Below are 23,540 nucleotides of genomic sequence, written 5' to 3'. Positions count from 1 at the left end.
TGGTCAGAAGAGGAAGGTGACTAACCAAAAACTATCACTAGGGCCGTGCTTCTTGTGTTTCCAATGTCAATGCATTTATTATAATATTATTTACACATTTAATATTTCCTAAGTCGGTAATATAAAATTCGAATTGAACCAAAAATGTATTGGGATAAGTTGCGGTACGTAGAGATGATGCATAATAATAATAATGTATTTGATTATATAAACACTAGAGAGTAGAGAGTAGAGAGAGAAGCACTCACACGCACAAATCTCCATCCGCAAATCAGAATAATTAGCTGCAAATCTCGTAACGGTTAGTTTTACGGACTACTTGTCACACGTGCCCTGCCCAACATAATTCCAAGATTCCCCTTCCTTTTAATTCACTCACTAATTATTACTATTAACAATTAACAAATCATTTTTATTATAAAGAAAACAAAAAATCAATATATACACTTCTTTCAAATTGAGTTCTAAGGATTCATTTTCTTTGAATATTTTATTGTATTTTATGGAAATTGATAGAAAAAAACAGGGTTAAATAAATATGTATTAGAGATAATGCGTATATTTGAATTTGTTTTTAAAAATAATGTAAAATAAGTACAGTATGTTTGATATTGTATTTTGGAAGACAAAAATCATTGTTCGTTATCGAATCATGTCTCTTTTTTTATGTACTTATATATGTGTGTGTGTATTATTATTCAAATACGAGAAAAATACCTAAATATGATGTGATTTCTGCATGAAGCCAAATATTAAGTATGTCTCGACCCATCTCAAAGATGGGCCAGAAATGAATTGAAACCAAACAAAGAATGTCAACTTTAACTGATTGAAGTTACATTAAATTAAGCAAATGAAAATTATTATTTTCATCAGAATTTATTGAGGTTAAATTGGTAAAAATATTACACCTCCCTTAATATTATAATGCGAAATGAAAAAGAGACATAAATCCTTTGCTTTGCTTAAAATTAAAGAAACATTAGTCATAATCACCAGAAAGAGGATACTAAAATACTAGTAAATGGATGCACTCAATAGTGACAACTAGGATTCAGTATGTTTATGTACACCCTACGTTAATTATATGGTTGATAGCCCACTCACTCACAACCTGATTTTATCACTACGTAATAATACTCATCTGCCGGACATAATTTCCCATCTTCTTACATTTAAGTACTAACACAGAGATAATATTCTTACATGAATTAACATAATTCTAATCTTATCAGCGTATGATATCTGTTATTCACAAGTTTTCCAGATTTTTTTTCCCTAATAAGAATCCCATTTTTTCATAATTTGGATTATAATAAGCAATAATTAGAGAAAATTAATAAGGAAAGACATTTCAAAATGCACACCCAAGTTTCTCTTCACTTGACCTACTTCTGTAATATATGAAAACTGAAATTTTAATGAAACTAGTTTGTTTGTAGTTTCATTTTCAGTGAAAAATATGTATTTTTAATTTTTTTTAAAGTTATATATTCTATAAATCAATAAAATTGTATTTTATATTAAATTTTGATGTTAAATCAATATAATTCCAATGAGAATTCGTATAAACAAACATGCTTACTTTAATCACTATCTCAAAAATTGAAAAGTTGAAAATGAAAACACAAACAATCCCAACTGTCCAATGAAATCCAAAATTCGGGGAGGGGGGAGGTTACAATTAAAAGACTACTAGCACAATATTCCTACGTGTATATAATAAATAATTTTTTGTGCTTTAAAATAATTATTATAAATAAGAATAAAATATAAAAACAAATATGTGACATAAAAAAAACTAATTTACCAATTTATATAAAATATAAAATTGAAGGATATTTTTGGCTTTACAAAAAAATGATACAGCGATGCCATTAACCGCTATTTGTGAGCGAAGATCTTTCTTTTTTATATAGTATAGATGACAAAATTGTGCTCTCCTGGCAGAGGTAGGTTGCAGACACTGAAACAAGAGCATCCTAAATAAATTTCTTGTCCCGTGTCCTGCATAAATTAGTAGAACAGAAGGCTCTCCCTGGTAGAATATTGGACTTTACAATTGGCAAAACGGAGAACTTAATTTATTTTTCATATCCAACCAACTGGATGGGCGTGGCATATATGATGAAACCTTTCGGCTGCTCTGTAAGCTCCAACTCCACAATGGGGCCTGACTCATACATCTGGATGGTTTTCTTGAAACGACCGTGTGATCCAACTGCAGCAGGGTTCAAAGCATGAAAATCGAAAATGTAAAAACGAAAATCACATCCTACCACCTGAATAGAAGATATTGTATACCATGGAGTGCCAAAATCTTTAGGTAGATGGGCAACATACCTAGATTATAATCACGGGACCAAGTTTCTGGACACAAGTCTATCTCCATAAAGTGTTATCTTCCAACAATCAGCTTGGAGTACAAATACGGAAAGCTTTTTGGGCACAACTGCAAATAAAGAGAGATATAAATTTTCACATGTAACCATACACACACGGCTATAGCCTTTATATATAGAGATATATACATTGAAAGAGAGGCATACATTAGTTTTGCCAATAGTAATATGATGATTGGCAATATAATTCTGCTAATTTTGCCAAATAAATTTAGATACGTACACAAAGGTTTTGGTCACCCTAGATCCTGGAACATTCATAAAGCTTATAGAATTAGCTTGAGCTGTATTTGCATACTATGATGAGCAAAAACGTTACTGTTGGCGAAATTTTAATTGCTTTTGGAAGTTATCTAACAAAGAACCTAAAGCTCGTCCAAATATTGTTGCTAAGACAAAACCTTAGATAAGCAATAGCAAACATAACTACATTCCAAAGACATAAAGCAGCACCTCGGAATTTGTTATCCTGGGTAATGATTCCAAATGTTTCTTTAGTTTCTCGCACCATGATGCCATGTATCCCAACATAGGCAGGTACTTTGCACTGAACAACTACAAAAACAGAAAAAAACCCAACAATAATGTATCATTTAGAAGGACTGGAATAATGTGAGGAAATCCATTATTGCATATTCTAGCTAAAACTGTTCCATAATCTTTTCTCATCAGTGGCAATTTAAAGGGAAAAAATAGAATCCAACAACAAAAGACATGACAGGTTCACAATGAACAAGATACCAGCAAAGTCTAAACCACATATTTCTTCCGTGCTGTCCCATTCTCCAATTTTTGCCTTATGGATTGTGATAGTGCAAAAGTCATCATGTCAACCTCTTAGATATATCACATATGTTCCAAAGAATTTCGAAATGGAAGATACCCATAAATCCAACCAGGAAGCAACATTTCAATGAACGTAAACAAAACCAATTAAAGCCGCAGCCAAGATCGTGCAATCATCACCAATATCAGACAAAACCAAGGAGCAACTAGTTATTAATTAAAGGAGAGAAACATACTAAGATACTGAAATAAAAAATAAACACAGGAAGGAGATTGTGGAAGAATTTTCTTTCAATTAAAAGCCCAAAGCAGCATTGATAGCTTAATGATTGCAGTTGAGCAAACACAACTACTATAGCCAGTAAAGACTGCAAAGTATCATGAGGTCAGAGTACTCATCATACTTCAGGAATAGAATTTACTGTTGAGAAAATTCAGGTTTGTGTTTCTCCACATTGATTGCATCTATGGCATTCACACATATTGAGAGTGGTCAGAGAAAGAGTAAGGTTGTCAAACCTAGGATGACTGCACCATGTAGGTCGGCATTGAGAAAACACTGAGGAAGCTGATCTTTCCTGCAAGAGATTTAACTTAAAAACTCACTTATATATACAGATAAACACAGCACTAAAATATAGAAAAAAGACCCCTACTAACCCAACGATTTTCAGAAGGTGTACAATGTATGATTTCCACTTCTCATGCAAAGGCTTGAAGAGTTCAAAGCTGAAAATGTCAACAAAATCACTTATAACGCACTATCATAAAGCTAACATCTAATACCAAAGTATAAAGAGAAAGACAAGTATCAATAACGCATGGAGAAAAAAAACAGAAATGAAATATCAAGAATGACCAGTAAACTCACTTATGGAACTCTTTAGGCAAATCAAATGATCCACTCCGCTTATGCTGCTTGATGGACATATGCTTTTTAGAGCGTTTTGACCCATTCTTTAGTGCCCGGGTAAGACCACCACTAGACATGCCATTTCTATGAACATAATTATCAAGAAGTATTGTATTCTCAATTTTCATGCTTTTAGATCCTTGCATGTACTTCTGAGCTGAATCACCATGTTGGAAAAGCTCATGCAAAATCCGATCAACTGTGACTTTTCTATCAGAAACCTGCATTGTGAAGTAAAGGGAGATATCATAATTTATAGCTGGTTTTTAGTCAATCACAAGCCAAATATCTGAGAATATAGATAGATTAGCATGAAGAGTGACCTCAACATTGGCTGGAAGCAAATTTTCATCAACAGAGTGAGAAAGGTTGAAGTACGCTGGTTCAATTACTTCTACATCTGTAGAATATGGTAGATAACACTTTCAGTTTCAGAAATCCCATATACATATAAAGATAATAATTGCAAACAGGAGCAGCAATCATCTAATATAACCATACCCTGTTTGGAAGTATGACCCGAGAAAGAAAAGTTGCCTGCATAGTGATTCAAGTTAGCAGACAAAATGATTAGATAAGAAGAAAATATTATTAATTATAAAGCCTGAAACAGAATCATCTAGAAAAGATTACTGGTAGCTGAATCACATCATTCAATTTCAACATCATTCAGTATACAAGCTTGAATGACCTGATCCATTCACTTGGCCTCAATTATAAACAAGTAATTGGATGACATTAAAGGGAATGTAAACTCCACACCACATGAAAAAAAATATTGAGCTGTTGTCAGTTATATTTTAAGCTTTCTGAATTCCATCATAAGACCCGAGCTCCTACAGTCTATTGTGTTCTTTGAAATTTACATGCACCATCACTTCAAAATATTTTTATTTATAAAAAATAAAAAAGAGTGAATCTAGTACTGCTGATCTTACATTTGACTGAACACAAGCAGTTTTAAATGTCATTGCTTATCCAGAAAACTCATCGTTGCTACATACTTCATGCTGTAAATAACTTTTGTTTTATTCATCATTCATCTTATCACATTAAGGCAAAAAGAACAAGAACATGTGCACAAAAAGAAATCGTCACACGAACAGCAAGAGACAGAATATAACATACTCAACAACAAACCTTTTCTAGATGGAGTACCAGAGGACTTTTTTACTGTTGAATCTGGCGATGAAGATTCGATATTTGACGCAATTCTTTCCTTATCTTCAGCTGGCCTTTTCTTGCTCCTCTGTTGTTGTGTCTGAAGCTCTGCTTTTGCTTGCGCAAACCTTCGCTCCAGAGCTTCCAGCGTTCGTTTTCTTTGATCTTCCATAGTTGATTCACTGTCAGCAAAATAACATTACAGCATAAAACTAGTAAGTGATGCTAGATATGATAAAGGACCTCATAATTGAAAAAATCGTAAATTACTTCACAAAATGTCAGGAACTGAATAGCTGGTTGGTCTTGCATAAGTTCATACAGGGAGGATGATATAATACTGTGTGTGTCAATGATTTCAACAAGCAGCAAGCAACCATTCTGGGTTCGATACCAAAGTACCAAGTTTTCGCATTAAATCCAATTCAATAAGTTTGAAGATTACATACAACAGAAACCCTTTCAGTACGTTCAACTACTCTAGTAGACTACAACACATTGAATTTCTCACTGCAATGCTCCTTATACCCTCTTCCATCTCATATTACTTCCACCTTTTTACCACCATCAAATCTAGGGGTGTAAATGAGGATTTTATCTTTTATGGAGCTCGAGCTAGTGCTAAACGTCCAATTCAGCTCCAGCCTGACGAGCTCCTCACATAACCAGTCAGACAAATAGTGTTGTCAATGAGGGTGATGCTGATGTAATTGCATAACTGTGATCGTGAGTCATTGTCCACAATTAAAAACATGTGGGTTTCAACAGTTTGAGACTCAATAAACCATTATTTCTTCAACACCGGACTTCAAAATGTCCACAATCATTTTGCAAACAAATAAAGATATGAAACAGAAAAAATAAATAATCCGCATGAAAATAGCTTAAATCATTGGAGCGTGGATGAACATGGATATAAAAACACGTAAAGCATAGAGCATCCCATTGCCGCCCATAAACAACAGCAAACGTCGCCCATAAACAAGCCGACGTGAAATGTAATGGCAAACGGCAAACCTGTTCGAAATTCTTGCTTGGCCGACACAACAGCAATCGCCTTCCTCGTTGCCGCTGGTAGATGGATTGGGGCTTGCAAGCGTTGGTTTGGGGCTAGGGTTTTAGGATTTAGATTTGGGGATGGGGACCGACGAGAGGGGAAGACGGGCGGCCAGGGGGAAAAATACGTGGGTTTGGGACGCGGCGGGATGTGGACCGGTGGTGCGCGGGGGAAGGGGAACAGTGAAAGCGAGGACGGGAGACGGCCCAATTAAACAACCCAGTCAACCCTCATCCAACTTCACTTAAAATTCAATGTGTTGGACCGGACTATAGCAATAAACAACCAAAAGATAATTACAATTTGTTCGATTTTATTTTTGCACTTGATATCCCAATAAAATATTTTTTCTAAATCTCAAAGTAAAGGAAGTGAGTCCCCACTGATCAGCTAGGCAGGCCTAATCCTGCTAGTCATGAATAAATAAAGTATCAAGCCCATAACTTTTATATTAATATTAATATATTAGAATAAAAGAAAAAAATAAGTATAATAAGCAGCATGACTCAACAAACAACAAGAATTCCACATTATACTGAAAAATTTTCAACACACTCTTCTTAGATACGCGGCAGCCGGCATGTTAACAGCAGGTAAACAAACTCTCCAAATTTTGGGCGACGGGGCATGATTGACTAAAACGAACATATCTCCACTCGTATAAGTTCAAATCTCAATTAATTTTTTTGTTAATTAGCTAAGACACAACTTTCAAACGATGTATTATATGCTATAACCAATCTCAGAGTTCTACTCCAAAGTGGCCTATAAATAGAGGTTATAGTGCAGTCATAACTGTAACCTCACTCCTTTGTAACCTCTACTAGAGCCCTCCTCATTCTTTATACTATACAATCATACTTTGTCTAATATTTTGATATTTTATAACTCCATTAAAATTAATACATTATATCTCGTGTTATTTTCAAGTATTTCCCTACTTGTTTTTGTTAAATCAATCTGTCAATTTAAATATTGGAGTGTTTATTTATACTTTTGCATGTTAGTCCTTTTTTATGTTAAAATTTATTTAAAGAAATGAACAGTATAGAACACTCATTGTGTTTCTAAATATACATTTTCAAATCATTATTGAAAAAATTTATAAAAACTAGCTAAAAATCAACTCCCAAAAAAAGCATTATTGCATCATATTTTAATATTTTTCCCCCTTATTATATAATTTGAGGGGCTAATAAATATTGGAACAAATAGATGAAGAGAGGTGAATGATGAATGAAAAGATACATAGAATAGAATATATACGTGGGGCGGGAGCGAGGGCGAGGGCGTGGCCGTGGGTGAGGAAAGGCGGTCGGCATTTGACATTTGATATCATGTGAGCGCATCATCACCGCCACCTGGGAACCAGCACCGGCGGAACACAAACGTACCAGACCTGCAATGTGGCAGCCCGCAACGTAGCTCGAGAAAACTTCTACATCCTACTAAAATAATAAAAAGTTATGAACCCAATTTCCGATCCCAACTAAATATGGACCACCAATTGCATGACCCATTGAGCAATTACTTCAACGCAAATTATACTTCTGAAATTATATTAAAATACGTAAATAGTTCATAATTTTTATAAATTTATAGACATATATTTTGATTTCATAATTGTATTACAACTACACTCTCTATTTAGATGCAAAATTTTTACAAATATTCTCTAAAAAATATTACGTCAATGCCCCTGAAAGAATGTAACTGTAATTCTACAAAAAATATAGAATATCTATTTATTTTAACTTAATCTCAGAAAATATTAATATAACATACTTCTACTTTTCTAATAAGCAATAGTAAAATTTGATAGTGTTTGAAAATAAAAGTTAAAAATAAAAAAATAAATATCGAAGTTGAAAGGTTTATTGAGAATTGCTTATAATTTTTTACTTAAATCAATTTGATTTCAAATTATTAAAAAATAAAAAAATAGTATTTTCAATTTATTTTGAGGAATACAAGTCTAAAACAAGCGTTATTATGGATGAATAGGTGGTGGTCCTTAATAGTATTTTCAGTGACACAAATACACACACTAAGTGTGTGAAAAAGTGAAGTGCATGATGAGTAAAGAAGAAGGCGTTGGGATGGGGCCCACTAACTCACCAACATTTATTTATTATTATAAAAAAAGAATTTGTGTGTGAGTGTGTAGTGTGTGTACTGCTACTTTTTTTTTTTCACTTTTTTAAGGTGAAGATTTGATTCCTCTGAGGAATGGTCGGTTCTGGATTTGGAATATTTTTTTTTTCTTTTAATTTTGGTTTTTATGGTTTTAACCATTCATGTATTCAACTTCCTTACTATGCTCATCTAATTATTCAAGTTGATTTTAAATACTTTTTAATATTTACAAGAATTCGTTGTAATTTATTTTTATTATGCAATTTAGATGGAACTTAGGAAATTTTAGAAATTGGATTCTTACCCCCCAAACAGAAAATGTATCATTGTAGTAAAGAAAGATTCATATAAAAATCTAAGTTGAAACAAAAGATATATTTGTGACCTCAAAGGCTCAAAGAGAAGAGACCAAACAGTTGGGACAAGAACTATACGTATACGATGAATATGTATAATAATACTGAATACAGATCGTATGTCATGAGACCATTGTCTTTACATTCTTATATCATCTCTCTTTACAGCTGTTCTTCTCTCTCTTTGATTTTCCCACAAGAATTTCACCTCTCTCTCTCTTTCTTCTGTCACCGCTTCCACTGACATGCACACCCATTTTCACAGGTTTTCATTACTAGGAGTTCAGTAGAGTATTGGTGGTGTTGGTGAGCGTACGTGTACAGAGTGTATGTAACTTCTGTATACATACGTATTCATGGAGGTATCGGCTGAACCCAAGTCGTGGAGAGATGAGCTAGCAAGCTTAGTGGAGGATACTGGGATACGATTCACCGGAGAATCAATCGGAGTATTGGCGCCGGAGTTCACGGCGAAGCCGTCGGCGGAGGAGGAGTCGGAGACTTTGAAGGATCAAATCAAGGGCTTCGCCAAGGCGTGGGGAGAAATGGTGGTGGAATTGGGGAGAGGGTGTAGGGATGTTTTGCAGCAGACAGTACTGACTGAGGATTCTTACATTGTGAAGAAAACCAAAGGGCCGTTGGCTGAGGTGTCGGAGAAACTGAGGTTTCTGAATGAGTTCTTGCCGGAGGATCGTGATCCGGCGCACGTTTGGCCCATCATCTTCTTCGTTTTTGTTCTTGCTCTTGCTGGTAATTTCTGGGTTTTATTCCCCCCGCAAGGTTCTTACTTCATTTTTTCGGTTTTGCTGCAATTTTTTGCTGATTTTGGGCGATTACATGAGCAATTTAGATTGTTATCTTATCATATTTTGGACTTTCGTCTTTTGGGTTAAATGTAGTTATCAGATATGAGTACTGACCATCACTTGAAGGTAGAGTATAGCTTTAAAAATGCTTGGGAATCAAAATTTTGAGCTTCTAAACTTGATAATAGAACTGGAGCACTAGCTTACGATATCAAGCTAAATTCCAGTGGGTTTATCTTCTTTCATTGAAAACATAAGCAGCAGATGGTTGATATCTGCAATTTTGAAACTTATAATTGATCTCTTCTGCAATAAATGATGGATTATACCTGTATATCCAAATTCATTCAATGCCCTTTCATGTTCTTTCGACAATTGATTCTGTGAGGGTATTGTAAAATTGCCCCTCCTTAATTTCAAACATTTCAGAGTTCGAGCATCAGTAATGTCTAGAAGGTGTTATTGCTTTGTTTTTGACATTCGACGACTGCCTCTGGAGCTCCTGTATCATTAGATTTTTCAATTCTTGGTGTTGCATTTTAATACCTACTGTTCTTCAAATGATGTGCAGTTCTGAATGTGAATAGCAATCACGACAGTGCTGTTGTATTGGTGAAGAAAGTTTCTCTACATCCTCCTAGTGCTGTACGTATATTGCTTCCAGATGGCAGATACATAGCATATCATGAGATGGGTGTTCCAGCTGATACAGCAAGATATTCCGTTATCATGCCACATGCTTTCCTCTCTTCTCGACTTGGGGGTACCTGACAATTGAAAACAATAAGTTGCAATTTATGTTGTTATGTGTACATACTAAATTTTTTAAATGATCAAATCACAGGTATACTGGGTATCAAAGTGTCGTTGCTGGAAGAATTTGGTGTTCGTCTCATCAGTTATGATCTTCCTGGTTTTGGCGAGAGTGATCCTAATCCTAACAGAAATCTTAACTCATCAGCTCTGGATATGTCACACTTGGCAGATTCAGTAGGAGTAAAGGGTAAATTCTGGGTTCTGGGATATTCAAGTGGCTCTTTGCATGCTTGGGCTTCTCTGAAGTACATCCCGGATAAAGTTGCAGGTAAAACACCATCATTTCCTTCATGCAGAAAAAAAAACTATAAGATGCCATTATTTGTTATGATTATAGAAAAGAAACATAAAAGATGGGCAGCATTTAGTGCGACTCATGAAGAAAGGGGAAATGGGGCTGCTGATAGAGATTTTTCATGCATTTTGACCATCATTGATGCGTTAAAGATGTTCTTGTTACAGGTGTTGCCATGCTTGCACCATTTGTTAATCCATATGAAGTGAGCATGACCAAAGAAGAGATGTCTAGGACTTGGGAAAATTGGACTCGAAGAAGAAAATTATTGTACTATCTGGCTAGAAGATTTCCCAAGTTCCTCAGTTACTTTTATAGTAGAACTTTTCTCTCTGGGAAGCATGGTCAGATAGACAAATGGTTGTCTTTATCACTGGCAAAGAAGGTGGGATCAGGTCCACATATACATTATAATTTTCTATGTAAATTATATAAGAGAAAACTAAAATTGAAACCAGTCCGTCAGCATCTGGTTGCTGCATAGGCTGCCCTTATATGTTTCTTTACTCATACTTTTCCCTCTTCATTGAACCAGGATAAAGATCTTGTCAAAACATCAGCTTTTGAAGAATTATGGCACAGGGATGTTGAAGAGTCAGTTCGTCAGGGTAATCTCAAACCCTTTGTGGAGGAAGCAGTACTCCAAGTGACAAATTGGGGTTTCAGCCTCATGGATTTTCAAATGCAGAGGAAATGTTCCAGAAAAGGCATTCTCCCTTGGCTCCAGTTCATGTATGGTGAGCCAGAATGTGAATTGACTGGATATCTTGGCCCGATACACATATGGCAGGTCTACACAAGCGTACTTTCTTTGTCCTTCATATTGCTTATTCCTCTTGAAAGTGGAAAGGTTACATCAATATTGTGACATCTCCTCAATGATTCATGTTTTTCTTCTTGTTGAACAGGGACTGGAAGACACAGTCTTTCCCCCATCAATGACTGATTATGTGGCCCGTATCCTACCCAATGCGATTGTGCATAGACTTCCAGAAGAGGGCCACTTCTCATATTTTTCTCTCTGCGATGAATGCCACAGGAACATATTCTCAACCCTTTTTGGAAGCCCACAAGGTCCAGTTGATACTGTAGATAATACCCTAACAGAAGAAGATGGAGAAGAGGGCTTGGTTCAGGCAGAGTCTACCTCTGAACAAGATGCTTCCTGATTAAAAAATGACTGTGTAGATAACAGGATTGCTCCTGTTTTCAGTGGAGCATGGAAAGCCAGAAATCAAATAGTTTGCTGATTTCTACGTGCTGAAGATAACTTTACTTATTAGTGCTGACAATAGACGTGTGAAATAGAAAGCACTACAATATCAAAAGGAATCTTTGTTCTCTATAGCAATGACAACATCCACCTTGTTTTCCTGTGGGTAAAATGCTATTTTGGTATTTTATCCTTCATTTTCTACTTCTTGTGATCCATGAGTCATTCTGTCCCACTTTACGCAGCAATTTGACCGCTGGAAATGTCATAAGTTGAGCACTTAAGCATAAGCTTAAGCTTTGGAATTCCATGATTTTGAGTGAGTCTTACAAATCTTTAGAATGAATTGATTCCTTATTATCGTTTGTAGGCGGAGTAGATCTTTCCTTAATGGGATGTTGTCTAAGATCAAATACATGGGTCATTCTGTTCCATCTTTATGGAATACAGGTAGCGGAAATTACTTCTTTGATGAAAAAGTGTGGAAAATTGTTGCAGAAATAAGTCAAAGAACTCTCTCTATTTTCCATTATATGTAATTGACATGTTATTGTTGAAATGCAACAGCTGCTAACAAGTTAGCTATCTACAAATCTAGAATTCTGATGAGTTTGTTTTGATAAAGTTTCTGCAATAAATTAATACAATTGACACCGGTATCTGAAGTGTCGTCTGAACTCAACATGAAAGAATCAGAACACTTCTTTGTAACTCAACATGAAAGAATCAGAACACTTCTTTGTAACTCTTTGTAACTCAACATGAAAGAATCAGAACACTTCTTTGTAACTCAACATGAAAGAATCAGAACACTTCTCCTCAAAGAGGGTGGTTCATAAAACACATGAAGCAATTGCATCAAAACCCTGTAAATAGGAATTGAACAAAATTATGCACAATGTGCAAACAAGGTTGCAACTAGAAATCGTCTATATAAACAGAACTAGTCAGAGAATGAATCCGAAGCACATTTCCAAAGATTCTAAGGTGGCTTTCTTGTTCAGTTCCAACAGTGTTCGCACTCTCAAAATCATGCAGGCTTAAACACTCAAAACTGGCAGCATATATGGAGCATCAAAATTCTGAACTTGGACTCAATCCCTTCAGACCACTCAAATTGCAGGGAAGCTCATTTCATCAGTAGCCTTTAACCATCTTTCATGGGCGGTAGCCTGGATAATGCCCAACCTGGTGAGCTGCTTAACCATAAAACTTCACCTGTTTCTTTGTTTTTAAAGTCGGGTGCTTTCGGGTTTTTCTTCTGCGCTCTGTTGTCCCACCAGTTATCAGGATTTTCCACCAAATCCTTCCAAAAATGATCAAGTTTACCACTCTTTTTTCTCTCACCAGGCCTCTCACCTCCCTGCATTTGCTTTTGTTTCATTGGCTTAACATCAAACTCCAGTTTTCCAAGTCCATGCAACACCCATTCTGGCGCACTGGTGACCCAGAGTGCCTCTTCAGTCACCTTCTGCTTAAAATCCGGGAATTTTTCTTTAACCAGTCCATTACTCTTATGATCGCGATAATCCCACCACTGCAGGGGATTCTTGACAAGATCCCTCCACAAATCCAAGTTTTGATTTGCTCCTTTTTTCTTAATAGCAATCCCTCCATTCCTTCCATTACATTTTTCTCGTACTGACTCATCCTTTCCACATTCCAAAGTCGCAGTTGGAGGCGCTGACACAGAGTCAGCATTCCTCGACTGCTTGACAGAACTCTCAACTCTCCTCGTATCTTGATTTTTCAGTACTTCTCCCAACTGCTTCATAAAATAGGGATCATTATCCACCCTTTCTATGACCTCCTCAATCTTTTTAGCCCCGTGCTTACCAGGCTTGTCAGTTTCCACGCCTAATTTCTTATCTAAAAAATTCTTCTCAAGTCCCTGGACAAAGTTAAGATTTTCCGCCACAACATGAAACTTCCCAAGACTCTCACTCGACACCAATCTCACAGGATCCACACTCAACTGCCCTGACACGAAAACACAATCGTTCTCCTTGACATGACAAGCGACAACATGAGCTAAGTCTCCCTCAAACACCACAGGAATCGACAGAGAATTTCTCTCACCTCCATTTCCTAGAGAAATCACAGTGGTAGAAAAGTGTTTCCCATCAGAAGCAGCCTCAAAACGAACCGGTGTCCTGATATGACCGATCAAATTCACAAAATTGGAAACTTTCTCTTGATATGGCATCTCTCTTGGCTTGGGCCAAACAGTAGCAAGCGCCTCTGCTTGTTTCTTGATTCTCTGAGTAAAACTTGAAGACGATTGAGAAGATTTCTGGGTTCTTGGCTTGGTAGCTTGCTGCGTTTTCTGGCTACTATAGGCAGCTTTACTGGAAAAGAAACTGCATTGTTGAAGAGGAGCAGCAATGGGGTGGATGTAAAAAAGGCACCTTCTTGGTGAAGGAGAAGAGAAAATCAGATAGGCTGATGATGGTCTTGCTCTGGCTAGTAAATTCATGGCAAGCCGAATGAAACAATGCTTCAGAAAAGTTTGATATGTGTGTGTGTGTATATATGATGATGATGATTTAGGGTTTTTCCCGAAGGGTTTTGGGTTTTTTAGGGGAGAGTGGATTGCGGAGAGGAAAAGAATGTACGGCAGGGCGAGCGTTGGTACTTAGTAGCGCGGAAAGAAAAAATCATTTAAAAGTACCGAGATGATATTAACACAAATCCGTTGTCGTCCAGCGGTTAGGATGTCTGGCTTTCACCCAGGAGACCCGGGTTCGATTCCCGGCAACGGAAATTTTTCATGATTTTGAGCAACAGCACTAGAAATCTGGAAGCCTATACCTTTTCCTTACTTTTATCACTATATAAACTAATCAGCTCAACTTCTTCGTTTTCCTTTTCGTTGCATTGCCTTTGCATGCTCCCTTAATCCTAACTCACAATCTGTAGTTCTCTTCTTGCAGCATTGTCCAAGATCCGATCCTTCCTATGACGAATTCCCACCTCCAGCCCCACCCACCCCTCAAAGCCGTAACCTTAACCCACGTTCGATACCGGAAGGGAGATCAAATCGGCCATTTATTGGCATGGATTTCTCTAATCCCAGTTTTTATCAGCCTTGGGGGCTTCATTTCACACTTCATCTTTCGCCGCGAGCTTCAAGGCATGTTCTTCGCCCTCGGCATTTTGATCTCAGAATTCGTAAACCAAATCATTAAGAAATCCGTTCAACAAGCCCGGCCAGAGACCTGCGCACTTCTGGAAATGTGCGATTCCCACGGCTGGCCCTCCAGTCATTCCCAGTACATGTTCTTTTTCGCCGTTTATTTCACGCTCTTGACTTATTACAGAATAGATGTTTTGTTCCGGAAGCAAATGTGGATTGTGGGGCTTGTGGTGTGGCCCTTGGCCGTTTTAACTATGTATTCGAGGGTTTATTTGGGGTACCATACTCTGGCGCAGGTGTTTGCCGGAGCGGCACTGGGGGCGGTGCTGGGTGGAGGGTGGTTTTGGGTAGTGAATAGTTTGCTGCGGTGTCATTTTCCGGCGATTGAGGAGAGTTACTTTGGCAGGTTGTTTTATGTGAAGGATACTTCACATATTCCGAATGTGTTGAAGTTTGAGTATGAAAATGCGAGGGCGTCGAGGAAACACGTCTCCTACAAGCGATCCGATTAATGGACTGAAAAATGGGGTATACGGGACTTTCTCTTTGTTTGCTTATGGTTAAGTTTCAATTGAATTTTACTATGATTGGTGATCCTATGCTTCTTTGGTTTTGTGCATTTGGAAAAACGATTACCAAGCGGACTTGTTGACATCAAAATGCTTGATGTTGTAGCTGGAAAATCTACTCTTAGTGTGAATCTTTGAACTTAAGATAGAATGGTCTTGCAGTAGATGGTTACAAGCTTGAAGTAATAATGGTAACAATTACCGGTAACCAGTTAATATGTGATAGGTTTGTCGCTGCAATCAACTATAAATTGGAAAAGACATAAGTCTTCTTAACTGTAATCTACTATAAAGAGCAATCACCATTGAAGAAACATGTACTAAAACCTAGCAAAATATTTGAAGGTGGGCACAAGTTGTCTACAGAAACTTGACAATTTGGTATTGCATCTTGGTGAATTACTAAAATGTGGATGATTTAGGACCATTGATTGGTAAAGTAAATAATTGATGTGCATACACTTATCCTAACTCCTGATAGCCCTGCTTTTGGCATTGTCTTTGTGGTATCCCATGAGATCTAACATCTTTGTTGAATGCTGCAACTTTACTGATCTTGTAATCTCCACCAAGTTCCGGTTAAGTACAGTTTTGGCCCTCTATTTTTGATTAGAAGGGCAAGAAAGAGTTAAAAATCCATTCTTATCTCACAAGTTCGTCAGAAAAACCAATTTCTGTTAGAGTAATATGGTACTAACAAGGCTCAATATTCACAAGAAATAAGCATGCAGAAGCTGAATGCAAACTATAAAATGAGAAACCGAGATTCACATGGATATAAACTTGTGAAGTCTTACCATAAGCAAGATTGATTTTCATTTTGCATTAGCAATTTTATAATTTCACTTCTATTATGTGAGAGAAAATGCTTTGCTTAATTAATAAAGCGTTGGTTGGTTCATAATATTGCGTAGCTATTTCCGGTGGGATGGAGTACCATGGTACGTGGTGTTTATTTATGATGTGGCATGTAATGAAGATGAATGGAGAAATTTGCATTTGAATATTCTCTTTTTCAGCTTACACTGTGCCTTTCTGGATATGCATAGAACAACAAGATCCCTTTTAATGAGATTAGGGGCCCTTGTTGGTGTTCTTGCTCTTATTAATCTGGGATTGTTTGCCAAATAACATTGTCGCAGTTCACCTTTCAGAATTATTGAGTAGATATAGTTTATTCTGAGGCAAGCGCAACCAGTTGGAAATTTTGATTGATGCATAGGCAAATAACATCATCATTATAATGAATTCTGAAACGACAGCATTTTACAACTTCTTATAATGCATGCAGGTTAACTGACATAATTTCTTGAGCAAGTTTTATTGGTGCTAGTCAGGAATCATTCGAACAGGATATCGGCCATTTTTCTCTAGAACATGGATCATGGGAAGGAAGCAAAAACTCAGCAAGCACATTTGAATCTATTATCAGAGCATTTCAGTGCAGTAGGTTGAGTAGAGTGGAATCAGGTCCGTCGAGTCTAGGGATAAATGATCACTCTGTTTTGATTTTGAGGCATGACCTTTGATGCCCTATTTTATTTAAATGCTTATTAGCTCTTTACACAAACACATCTATAGCTGCTTGTGTTGAATAGGTATGGAAAATATTTTCTAACAACAAATCAAAAGTTGAACTCTGCTGTGTTTGTATTTGAAGGATTCTTACATTCTTGACTTGCTAGTAATATGGAGTTCTGCTTTCTTTCCTTAAGAGAGGAAAACTACAATTATACAAGCATCAGTTGCTCCCATTATGATCCAAACTTAGACATCAGAATAAAACAAATAACTCACATAGCTGATGTTGCAAGTACAACGGTTACAAATTTGGTTAACATTTCCCGATGTTTCTTTTCTCACCTTGCTACTTTCTATTTTAAGAACCATTTCTTCGGGCATAGCTATTTCTTCATGTTAAGGTTTAGAAATTCTGTAATGACGAGGAGATCTCTTCACTTCTCCTTTCTTTTATTTTTAATTTTCACACTTTGGTGTTATGGAACGAATGCAGGGCTATGAATCATATATTGGTTCCACAAGTTGTGTCTGATCCAGAAACAAGTGGGAAACAATCATCGGATGCCTGAATGCTACAAATATTTTGTAGGGGTCCTTGAGACAAATATTAATAGCTCCCTGCTGCCCTTTTGCCTTTCTCTATGCAATGGTCCCCCCACCCCCATCAATGAATAAAATAACAACATATCAATATTCCATGTGTGGGCTTACTCTCTGCAGTTTGATGATCACCCTTAAATATTTATCTTTTTCCTAGTCTGCAGAGCTTTGATAACTCTGATGAATGAATGAATGGTTCCTGATTGTCTTGCTCTCCTTTTGGGTTCGCCTTGTCAAGAAGCTCTTGCTTTTCTTATATGAGAGAGAGTTGACTTGTTGTAGGCATTGTTGGTGGGGGGCAATTTAAAAAATATTCTTGACTTTGGGGCAGAAAATGTAACTGGGAGAGGGTGGAAATTGAGAGAAAAAGGTGGTTTGCATGTCAAATCTAAGGGCTGTAGTTGCAGATAAAAGGAAATATGTGGAGCCATTGCATGTTTCTGCCTTTTCACATCCTATGAAAGAAATCAAGAGCCCCCACTCTCTTTCTGCCTCTGTCTGCTTCAAATCATTTCTTGTGATTTGTCATTTTTCTTTGTTTCAGGGCCCTCTGAACCACTTTGGCCCCAATGCCTGGATTTTCTTCTTTTTACCTAGTATCAAAGTTTTAGTTTGGCCCTCCTATTCATTCTTGTAATAATCAGCCCATACACTATAGCAAAATCAATCATTCTATACCAGTTCTGTGTGTTTCTGACAAAATGTTATGGACATGTGTTATTGAAACACAAATTTATAGACCATGCAGTTTCCTTATGTTCTATCCCATAAAACACTATATACTCAACTTTTAAAAAAAAAGAATTGATAGAAAATCATAAGTTGCTAAAGAGAAATAAGAAAATAAAAAGAGTTCAAACAAATAATAGTGGAAAAAGTAAAGAGAGCTCTATTATCTTTGGGTTTTTGTCCAATTTGGCCATCACCATCACACACACATGCAGAAAGCAAAAAGGGATCTCTGTTCTTGTTTGTAGTTTCCTCTTGGTTTTCAGTTCAAAGTTGCAAATTTGCAGTAAAATGTGGGGAGTTGCACAGTGAAAAAAGAGTATGGATATGCTTACCATATGCTTACAAGTGAAAAAAGAGGGTTTACCATATACTCATCAGATGATGTCTCATTCCCCCTTCTTACACATTGGAATGCTCACCATATGCTTCACTTTCTACTCACCTTGTCCTGGAATTGGCTACTCTGCTGCATGCATTAAATTACTTTGAGGTCAGATCAGCAACCAGTACAAGTTAAAAAAAAAAAAAGGTAATATTCAAGAAATCTGAGGGTTAAAAAATATTTTCTCTGATGTCCTCTCAGACAAACAAGAACACACACATTTGAGCAGCTTTCTTGAAAAGAAAAGGTTGATTCCTCAAACATTTTCTTTCCATTTCTCTAGTGATTATGGGCTGAGGTATCTCTTGTAAAACAATCTCTATTTTCACTCGGAAAAACAAAGTAGAAATAGTATTGTTTGTACCAAGAAATACTCAACTTAGTTTGTGATGTTTGAGAATTAAATACTCATCCCATATGCATCCCCATATCTCTTTGCTTTGACTTCCAAGTTCAGCAATTAACTGCTTTGACTGTTGAAACAAAGGAATCTTTTTACAGCCAAAAAAAAAAAAGAAAGGAAAATTAACCACTCGAGTGTGAGTTATTTCTTTTTATTTTATTCCTTTATTAAATAATAATTAGTCACTCTTGTTGATTATTAAATAAACATGTTAGGGCAATCCACTCTATTTATTTCAAAATCTTCTTCTCCAAAGAATCTAACTATAATTGATATTTCCTATCCTTGAAAAATAAAAGCTAAAACTGATGAAAAATCAGCAAAGTTTGGTAAAAATATCATACAATTCAGCCCTACTCGTTTTACCACATCTAGTAAGTAAAAGAACCCGGACAACTATTGAATGGTACAAAACAAAGATCAAATATCTCAATGCTGACATCTTTTTTTTATTTAAAAAAAATTACAAATTCGATTTTCAAAAATAAAAAAATTCAAGTTAGGAAAAAAGTTAAAACATTTGAACAGGTAAATAGGAAGGTAATAGAGTAGGGGTAGGGGGTTGAGTTTCACCTGAACGAAATCCAAACGGTAATCACTGATAATTATTTACTTACTGCGGAGTTTTGCTCCTACTGTGAGTGCGTTGCGTCTACATATGTAAGAATGAGGGGAGGAACAAGTGGAGTGTAGATGGCATTGGCAGCTGTCTGTCTGTAAGAGAAACAAGACACTGGCTTTTAATACTGTAATGAAATGAAACGTGCAAGGCCGAAGCACTTGATGTATTGGAACCTCAAACTCCTCACTCTCTCTCTTGCATCCGTGCAATAATAAAATAATAATACCTATTACCTACACTCTTCTTGTCGCAGGAGCTACACATAAATTTTTTATTATTATTATTCAGTAATTTAAATTAAATATTATATACTTACCACCAAGATTCATAAAATAATAACATAAATAAAAAGCTAAAATAAATGACTATAGTGCAATAAATGAGTAAACATGGCACGTAAGGAAAAGCCTACCCCTTCAATCCCAATCCCTTCCCCCATCCGACCTACCCCCACCCCATCCCACCCCACCACCACACACAAACACGATAGAATATATATATATATATATGTGTATATATATGGACAAAGAAACGGAAGAAAGGAAACAGAAGAGAGAGAGAGAGAGAGCGAGAGGGCAGTAGCGGTATATTTAGCTACTGGATACTCTTACCAGTGTGCAGAGGCAGAGTGCAGAGAGAGAGAGAGAGAGAGAGATAGTAAAGATGAAAGCTTTGTCGAAGCCACTATCAAGTCCGGGCAGGGCGGAGAAGTTTCCTCCGCCATTGATGAGATTCTTGAGAAGTAATGTGGGGAGCAGGAGCAGAGGAAGATCTCGTTCCAGCCCAATCTTTTACCTGCGCAGCAAGAAGACTAGTGTGCCTGCTGGAGTCATTCAAGAACCATCATCCCCCAAGGTCACTTGCATTGGCCAAGTCAGGGTCCGCCGCTCCGCCAAAACTAAGCCCAGAAAGACCGGAGGCGCCACCGTGAAGCGTCGCCGCCGTTGCTGGTGGCTGAAGAGAACCCTCTTCTGTGGGAAATTTCCCTGGAGATTCCGGTGGCGAAAGAGGCACTTTAGAGGAGGGGTATTTTGCAAGTGGGGTTTGTGTTTGAGGTGGTGGTGTTGCAAGAAAGTTGATGGGACAGAGGATTCTTTCAGGGGTTATTGTAATGAGAAGAGTGAAAAGAGTGGTGGTGGTGAGGGGGGTAATGATCATAGTGAGAGTGGTTGCAGTGACAACAAGTACGAGAATGTTGGAGGTGCAGCTGAAGAAAGCAAGAGGGGTTGTGTGGAAGTGGAATCGTCTTCTCCATCATCTCCACCCAAAAACGCATTACTTTTGACAAGGTGCAGATCTGCTCCATACAGATCTTCATCATTGGGGGGTAGGTTTTGGGGGTCTCCATTATCTGAACCTCAAAATGAAACAGAGCAAGTAGTGCAAGAGAATCCCATCTCCTGTCAAAATGTGGTGGAAGAGGAGGCAACACCAATTAGCCTGCAGGAAAGTAGCAAAGAATTGGAAGTGAAGAAGAAGAAGAAGAAGAATTCAGGTGAAGATGATTTGAAGGGAGTTAATGTTGCAGGAGGATTAACAGCAGTGCATCCATTGCTGCTCACAAGGTGTAAATCAGAGCCTGCAAGAACAGGAGAAAGGCTCATCATTAATCCACAACCCCCCAATCAAACAAGGTTTCACAATTCTTCACAACACAATTCATAGTAATTGTTAATCAGCAACCAAAACATAATTATTCTTGGATAATATTTTGAGTATATTGTGATTTTGTTTCTTGCTGTTTTTTTTTTCTTTAAAGGAAATTATATATAAAGCAAAGTTCTTGATTTCTTCTCATTCTTTTTTTTTTTTGGGGTTGTTGATTGCTTCATCATGAAAAAAATATACATATATTTTTTGGGTTTTTCTGATTTATGGGTTTTGTAAGAGAGAATCTTAATGTCAATCAAATGCTGATATAACATTTATTTTATTAAGAATTAATGTGTGGATGGATGAAAATGTTATAAAATTAGGATGTCTGAGTCGTAGGCTGAAAGATATAGGACAGTAAAATTGTTTCGTGTACTCTGCCACTCCTCATGGGCTGCTGTTGTATTTATTGCTTGCCCTTTGCCTTTCCTCACTCATACTGTCACACACTCTTCATTCATTGACACTATTATATTACTCACTCCTTCCTTCCTGCTTAGAAATTCTAAGCCACGCCTTCTCATTGAATTTAAATTAATTATATAGTAATTATATGATTTGTATGCAATTATAAAATTAATCTATTATATGATAAATATATCAAATTTTGATTCGATCGAACCTAATTTGTGTAAAATATTCCATACTTCCATTTTCCCTCCTACAATCTCTCCTCACATTCTTCTTTCCCCATTCTCCAATTCTCTTGCATCCTCATTTTTCCATAGTGTCTAATTTTTTTATACACCCTTTTTTCCCATTTATTATATTAAAATATTTTTTATAAAAGAAACTATATATGAAAAATAAAATAAAATAACACAAACCAAAATCTTTCTTGATGTTGGGGCATTAGTGGGGAAGAAAGAATCTTGTTTAGATTGAGAGACATTATTACATACTTACATGTCGTTGTCACACTCTTGTAAAGGATCGGAGGGATTTGTATTGTCCGCTTGGCTTTGTGTACTCTGTTTTAGGCCTAGAGAATATTTTGATTTTCATAAATAAACAGATATGGACATAATGAAATTCGGACACCCTTTAATTTGAGGTGGACTGATTTGTATTATCCAATCTTGGAACATTAATGTTGTGGTGAACTATTATGAGATCATCCACTTGGAAAATCATATGCCTCTTCAACAGTTTCCACCATTTTCTAGCCTGATAACGATCGAAATATCGGTATAAAACATGGTTTTAAACATATAAATGATCTGAATTTTATACACGTAGCGTGCAATACGGGACTCATAATTTAGCATGACCCGAGTTTTTAACAAGAACCCAAATAAGTCAGGAACAAGTCTATGATAAGTCTCTTATCATAATTGATGTTGATTCTTGAACTACTATATGACATGTTTAGTCAAATTTAAGTAATAAATAAGGATGTAATGCCATATGTGGTAAGAACCGAACTTAGTTTGGTTATCTATGAATTATCTACTTATCGTCATACATAAAGAGATGAGTATGTATTTATGAGGAGGTCCAAATTAAGGTGCAAACATAGGGATAGTTAGTGATGATGTAACCCAATTTCAGATTTGAGGCCCATTTATAGCATCTGCAACTACCAAACTCAAACCTTAGACGTCCTCCTCTCTCTTTCTTTGTTTTTTCAATACAAAAAATAGTTATATGATTTTGTAAATATTTCGGTAATTAAGCAGTGTATAGTTGAATTAATATCTTAATAATAAAATAAATAAATTTTATATAAAGGGAGACAGACACTCTTACATTCAGTAAAACTCGAATCATTCACCTCAATTTTATGCGTCGATGATGAACGAAGATGAGGCAGGTTAAAATGACCATTTTACTCCCTTATAGGATTGGGTTTATTAAGCACCCTTAGTTGATGAGTTTGTGTTATGCAGGGTAAACAGTAAATAGGGGTGGACCTTTGAGCCCCCAACTCACACTGTTCAACCCAATAACACCCACTAATCTTCACCAAAGCAAACAAATC

The 23,540-nt window shown here is 36.5% G+C and overlaps 5 protein-coding genes and 1 non-coding gene across 10 annotated transcripts; 4 read left to right on the top strand and 2 right to left on the bottom strand.

The window, feature by feature from the left end:
• On the bottom strand, positions 1,800–6,380 carry LOC105174335 (the record flags this gene model as incomplete). The annotated part of the gene is made up of 10 exons (XM_011096397.2): positions 1,800–2,221; positions 2,344–2,452; positions 2,856–2,957; positions 3,708–3,766; positions 3,849–3,917; positions 4,060–4,322; positions 4,425–4,501; positions 4,603–4,638; positions 5,242–5,444; positions 6,280–6,380. Coding segments are annotated over 9 exons (1,008 nt in total), but the record flags the coding sequence as incomplete, so codon positions are not given.
• On the top strand, positions 8,983–12,176 carry LOC105174334. Its single transcript, XM_011096396.2, has 6 exons — positions 8,983–9,561; positions 10,189–10,380; positions 10,462–10,701; positions 10,896–11,113; positions 11,264–11,518; positions 11,637–12,176. Exons 1-6 carry the CDS (start codon positions 9,168–9,170, stop codon positions 11,895–11,897), a joined length of 1,560 nt encoding a protein of 519 aa, XP_011094698.1. The 5' UTR covers positions 8,983–9,167; the 3' UTR covers positions 11,898–12,176.
• Positions 12,774–14,533, bottom strand: LOC105174333 (protein OSB3, chloroplastic/mitochondrial-like). The gene has a single exon (XM_011096395.2). The coding sequence runs from the start codon at positions 14,415–14,417 to the stop codon at positions 13,089–13,091; it is 1,329 nt and encodes a 442-aa protein (XP_011094697.1). The 5' UTR covers positions 14,418–14,533; the 3' UTR covers positions 12,774–13,088.
• Positions 14,633–14,704, top strand: TRNAE-UUC. Its single transcript has one exon. It is a non-coding gene; the product is annotated as a tRNA-Glu (tRNA).
• LOC105174331 (lipid phosphate phosphatase gamma, chloroplastic-like) lies at positions 14,761–18,552 on the top strand. 5 transcript variants are annotated; one of them, XR_848820.2, is made up of 3 exons: positions 14,761–15,605; positions 16,938–17,116; positions 17,661–18,550. XR_848820.2 is itself a non-coding variant. In XM_011096394.2 (2 exons), the coding sequence occupies exon 1, from the start codon at positions 14,900–14,902 to the stop codon at positions 15,587–15,589; it is 690 nt and encodes a 229-aa protein (XP_011094696.1). In that variant the 5' UTR covers positions 14,761–14,899; the 3' UTR covers positions 15,590–15,605; positions 17,661–18,552. The 5 variants fall into 5 exon arrangements, 4 of the variants coding, with proteins under 4 accessions (XP_011094696.1, XP_011094695.1, XP_020553328.1 ...); XM_011096394.2 differs by lacking the exon at positions 16,938–17,116 and having other exon boundaries at positions 17,661–18,552; XM_011096393.2 differs by lacking the exon at positions 17,661–18,550 and having other exon boundaries at positions 16,984–17,334.
• Positions 20,435–21,624, top strand: LOC105174330. Its single transcript, XM_011096391.2, has one exon. The coding sequence runs from the start codon at positions 20,570–20,572 to the stop codon at positions 21,569–21,571; it is 1,002 nt and encodes a 333-aa protein (XP_011094693.1). The 5' UTR covers positions 20,435–20,569; the 3' UTR covers positions 21,572–21,624.

Source organism: Sesamum indicum, linkage group LG11, assembly GCF_000512975.1.
Source record: "Sesamum indicum cultivar Zhongzhi No. 13 linkage group LG11, S_indicum_v1.0, whole genome shotgun sequence".
Classification (NCBI taxonomy): Eukaryota; Viridiplantae; Streptophyta; class Magnoliopsida; order Lamiales; family Pedaliaceae; genus Sesamum; species Sesamum indicum.
Note: the sequence above shows the minus strand (reverse complement) of the source record. Positions and strands in the feature narration are given on the sequence as shown.

Bases quoted from the DNA above. Each gene is read 5' to 3' on its own strand.
- LOC105174334 (XM_011096396.2), top strand. From the start codon at position 9,168: ATGGAGGTATCGGCTGAACCCAAGTCGTGGAGAGATGAGCTAGCAAGC. The intron at 10,702-10,895 runs GTAAAACACCAT...TTCTTGTTACAG, and splicing joins CATCCCGGATAAAGTTGCAG to GTGTTGCCATGCTTGCACCA. The intron at 11,519-11,636 runs GTCTACACAAGC...CTTGTTGAACAG, and splicing joins GCCCGATACACATATGGCAG to GGACTGGAAGACACAGTCTT.
- LOC105174333 (XM_011096395.2), bottom strand. From the start codon at position 14,417: ATGAATTTACTAGCCAGAGCAAGACCATCATCAGCCTATCTGATTTTC.
- LOC105174331 (XM_011096394.2), top strand. From the start codon at position 14,900: ATGACGAATTCCCACCTCCAGCCCCACCCACCCCTCAAAGCCGTAACC.
- LOC105174330 (XM_011096391.2), top strand. From the start codon at position 20,570: ATGAAAGCTTTGTCGAAGCCACTATCAAGTCCGGGCAGGGCGGAGAAG.